Here is a 5097-nt window from a genome sequence, read left to right as displayed (position 1 = left end):
AGAAGAAGAAGAAGAAGAAGAAAAAAGAAAGAAAGAAAGAAAGAAAGAAAGAAAGAAAGAAAGAAAGAAAGAAAGAAAGAAAAAGAAAGAAAGGGAAAAAGAAAGGAAGGAAGGCAGAGAGAAAAAAGAAAGAGAAAGAAAGAAAGAAAAGAAAGAAGGAAAGAAAGAGAAAATGAAGAAGAGGATGTGACATTGGGAGAGTGACCTAAGAAGGGGATCAGGGAGGATCCTGAGTTGAATTGAGGATAGTGGATATGGTCAAAATACAGTTCATGGATGTATAAAATTATCAAAGAATAAGTCAAATATTATATTTGAAATTTATTGGGTATGTATAATGTAAGGTGTGATGAAATCCTTTGGCAGTTGCTGCCCCATCCCCACAGGGATGCAAAGGCATAGAGCCTTCTCCTAATGCCCTAAGGTAGCCTAGGCTTAACTTGACAAGAAACGTGTGGTTTCATTGACATGTGTCTGGCTTGTTCTTTTTAATATGTTTATTACTCTTCCATAGAGATATGAGGATTGTTCTGACTTAGTAGAAAGCAGACTCTTTTCTCCTGTCTTTGTCATATTGAATTTAGGAAACCACAATAAACAAGAGTGACATTAAAGAATAATACAAACCGGGCAGTGGTGGCACATGACTTTAATCCCATCACTTGGGAGGCAGAGGGAGGTGGATTTCTGAGTTTGACATCAGCCTGGTCTCCAGAGTGAGTGAGTGCCAGGACAGCCAAGGCTACACAGAGAAAGCCTGACTCTAAAAACCAAACCACACCAAACCAAAACAAAACAAAAAAATTCAAAACCATCTACAATTGCTAATATACTTATAATTACAGCCTTTTGACTTTTGTAAGTAAACTCTCCCACTTAAAAATTAATGTCCATTACTGAAAGAAATGTTTTTTAAAGTATATTTATTCCCACAGAAAAGCAGAGAAGCACACAGCATGATAAAGCCATTTATCATAGTCAGTTTAAAATTGGCAAGGCTCATGCCAAGCGCGGGCTCTGTGGAAGATTTCATGGTCAATTAGGTAAATACATGTATAAAGCAGACCCAGCACAGAAGATCACGAAGCCAATTACAGATCATGTTTAATTTCACCACCCGAAGTCCCAGAAGTAATTTCTCCCTTCACAGTTTTAAAAGTATCCAAGTAAAATGTACAATCAACCATCTTTGCATACCATAGAGAACATCATGGCGTTTTGTAATGTCAGGTCAAGTCAAACGTCTTACTATGTTCAGTGTTCAGTTTTCAGCATGGTTGAGAGCTCTTCAAGACCCCTAGCCAGGGCTGTCTCACCTAAGTTGCCTGACTGAATGATTGACATAAGTGTATTTTAAGCATGTATTTTTATGTTTGAAATATAAATCTGAGGCTTGTGGTTAGTTGTTTGTGTTTGTGCAAATGGTAGTTTATATTGTGGCATCCCCCTTATGGATGTGGCATGCCTGCTGACTAGTGTACCATTCAGCCACAGCCCGTCCTAGCACTTTATACATGTTGGTATTCAAACTAGAACAGTATTAAATGAACCTTTTATATTTTAAATATTCAAGACTTTTATATTCAGAATCCCTTCTCTTACTGTCAAACTAGTTTGCCTAAAGGCAAGGCAAGATCAAGTTAGACTCTCAAAGGTAGAATTAAATTTTATCATGGCATCCATCATATATACAGTTTGCTTAATATGCAAATGTAGAGTCTGTGGATTCAGAGAATAAAGGGATTTTGGGTACCATGTGAAATCCAGGGAACTGCTTTCATAGAATGAATTCCTTTTAAATTTACATTTCCATCATTTAAATGAAAACACATGGTAAACAAATTATAATAGAAATGCTTTAACTTACATTTTCAATTCAATTTTACTTCTCTTGTATTATTTTTTGTGGCAGCTCTTTACTTAAAACTAATAAAAATGAGAGAGGTGAAATACAATAAATACCAACTAAAGAAATTTGTACCTCAGCCATTTTGGAGAGTTCCATCCAATCACTTTTGTTGTAACTGCACATGATGCTGGCGATCAGGATCTTTAAAGAGAAAAAGAGAAAATGGGTTCAGGTGACCTCACTACTTTGTGCACATATTAATAACCATAAAATACATTTATCACGACAAGCTACATTATAAAAATTAGTTTTTCCAGCCTGCTTAAAAAGTAATATCGCGAGAAAAGACAGCTTTAGACATGTGTGACAACATACTTACTTAACTGTTATTGGACATTTGAACACTTATCTGAATATGTATGAGCCTGTGCATGTGTGGGGAGTTCACACTGTTCTATTGCATGTGTGCATAGATACGCATGCACATGTGTCTGTAGGTGCATGATTGTAGGGGTACTTGTAGAAGCCAGATAACCTTGTATGGGTTCTTTAGTGGCCACTCCCCCGTTTTTACCTTTCCCTTTTTGATATCACATCTTTTGCTAGCATCTGGGGCTTATCATTTTACTAGACTGGCTTGCCAGTGAGCACCTTGGATTTCCTTATCTCCACACCCTGAAAGCTGAGATTAGAAGCACAAGCAGCCTCTCCCAGGACTTTGTGTGAATCTGGGGATGGAACTCTGGTCATCATGGTTGTATGGCAAGCACTGCACTGACCGGACACTTTCCCCAGCCCCAATTTTCTTAACTTTTATTGAGTCTCAACTTTCCCACTTCTCAAATGTAGATTATAATATTAACCTTGCCTTCTCAGAAAGTGGCAGTGGGAATTTCACAAATTTTTGTGTAAATGTGGGCTCCTGAAAGAGACATCTAATTTCTATAATGCCATAAAAGTGCATATTACTATAATTATTAGCACAGCACAAAGATTTCTTTCATGGGAAAGAAAATGATAATGTTCCCTTCAATAATAACATATTACAACATGGTTAATACCATTTCATATATTTCTTGAGAACTATAGTTTTAAATTACATTAAATACCTTTACATTGCTTTGGATTTTGGTAGGCTGATGATTTATGTGCAGCCTTATGATAACCCATTGGTGGAGTATTTATGGCAGTAGTTACTAGTGTCTGCTCCAAAGCCAGAATGTCTATGTTGAAAACCTGTTCTGTCATCTTTAGGTCCTGTGCTGAGCAAGGGAGTTGATTTTCTAATTAGTAAAATACGAGGAACATTGCAGAGAGAATTAAGAATGGCAGTGGCTGAGACATTTTTTAACTTTAATGACACAGTGGACATTTTACAAGATTTTGATTTATTAACTATTTAATAATTTCAACCTTGTATTGCCCATTTTTTTTTGCCCAATAAAAACCTAAGGACACTGAGTTGTAAAGACCACAGCACTACCGAAGGGAACACCCATGTTCAGGGCCAGATGGTGCTTCTAACAGTCTATGATTTTAGTTACTAGCTTTTGATGATCTCATCTACACACTCAGGGAATGCAAGTAATTGTTTTTTTTTTTTTTTTTTTCATGGTTACATCCTTCAGTGACTATGAGACTGGGGCCCCAGGAATTTATGCTGTGCATGAAGTCATGGAGTCTGGTGATAGAGTTTGCTAGAAGCCATTGAGCTCCCATCACACATCTCTTATTTACGTATGTGTCTAATATCTCAAGGACATGCTGCAAAAGTTAAATGCTTGTTTTTATCATGGATAGAAATAGGTTGAGACCACATTGGCAAGAGTTAACACCAGGGAGAAGCTGTCCTTAAAACTAGGTTGAGTTCCTTTGTAGACTCTAAATACCATGGGGACTGGGTTTTGGGGAAGCATATAAATTATTCAGTTTCCTGGTAGGCATACAGTCAGGGACAGAAACACCAAATAAAAATTTGTTCTCTTACTTAAACATTTAAAATGGTGGACCTCCAGGTTCTTTATTCAATCCAATTAAGAAAGAAAACATCTGAGCTGGGCGTGGTGGCACACACCTTTAATCCCAACACTTGGGAGGCAGAGGCAGGCGGATTTCTGAGTTCGAGGCCAGCCTGGTCTACAAAGTGAGTTCCAGGACAGCCAGAGTTACACAGAGAAACCCTGTCTCGAAAAACAAACAAACAAACAAAAAAAAAAAAAAAAAGAAAGAAAAAGAAAGAAAGAAAACATCTAAGGAATTGTTTAGAACAGTGGTTCTAAAAACTGGATTGCAACCTCTTTGTGACAGTAGCAAAAGTAGAGTTATGGAGCAGCAACAAATAATTTTATGGTTTGGGGGGTCACCAAAACACAAGGAACTCTATTAAAGGTTTGCATCATTAACATAGTTGAAAACCACTGGCTTAGAAGGACTGTCATGCCTCCTGCCTGAGGGTTTCTTTACTAGGAACAAATCAGTTTTCCTGTCTTATTACAAATACTTTAATTTCCCAGGGTAGCCCCAACCTGGCAATTTGGAGGATGAAAGTGGTTCTATCCTACGTCCCACACCTATACAAACCCAGACCCTCCATTTGTACTTAGATGCTGGCTCCAGATGCCCTGCCCACAGGAAGAGTTTCTTTGTGTGCTATGCTGTGTGGTGTGTGTGCTTTTGAGGTGCCAGTGCTGGTACCCATGGGGGGTCCTCCTTTTCTGAAGAGAAATGGGGCAAGGGGTATGAGGGGGGACTGGGAGAAGAGGAGGGAGGCTGCAATCAGGTTGTAAAATGAATAAAATAATTAATTAATAAAAAAGAAGTAAAGGCAGATGAGGAATGGAGGATGGATATCCAGCATTCAGCTTCTCTTTGATGAAACAGGATTTCCATGAGAATATCTGTCCTGTGGTCTTTTCTGTAACAACCCAAAGTCCCTTTTATAATGCCTATATCTAGCAGCAAAGGGTCTCTATCCAGACTGAGTTTCCTCAGCGACAAATGTTCTTTGCACCTTTCCAAGTAGTCTTGCCCAGAGATGCTAGCTCACTCTCCAGCTAGAAAAAGGATCCAGGAAGAATACCAAAGGAACCAAAAAAATCTTGTAGGGCTAGACCTATTATCTCCTGGCATGGCTTTCCATTGCTAAGAAAGCTGTAGTATGAGGAGGAGGAAAAAGAAAAGGAAGAGGGAGAAAGAGATGAAATTTAGAGCTAAGATGAAAGGATGGACTATCCAGAGACTACCCCATC

The 5097-nt window shown here is 38.3% G+C and overlaps 1 protein-coding gene across 1 annotated transcript in view; it reads right to left on the bottom strand.

Annotated features, from left to right (window-relative positions):
• Dpyd (dihydropyrimidine dehydrogenase) overlaps positions 1–5097 on the bottom strand; it is an 844579-nt gene that overhangs the window by 279696 nt on the left and 559786 nt on the right. Inside the window, exon 15 of the mRNA XM_029537560.1 lies at positions 1982–2050. Within this exon, the coding sequence (XP_029393420.1) occupies positions 1982–2050 (69 nt within the window). The remainder of the gene's footprint in view (positions 1–1981; positions 2051–5097) is intronic.

This window comes from Mus pahari, chromosome 4, assembly GCF_900095145.1.
Source record: "Mus pahari chromosome 4, PAHARI_EIJ_v1.1, whole genome shotgun sequence".
In the NCBI taxonomy this organism is placed as follows: domain Eukaryota; kingdom Metazoa; phylum Chordata; class Mammalia; order Rodentia; family Muridae; genus Mus; species Mus pahari.
This window is presented reverse-complemented; position numbering and strand designations above follow the sequence as displayed.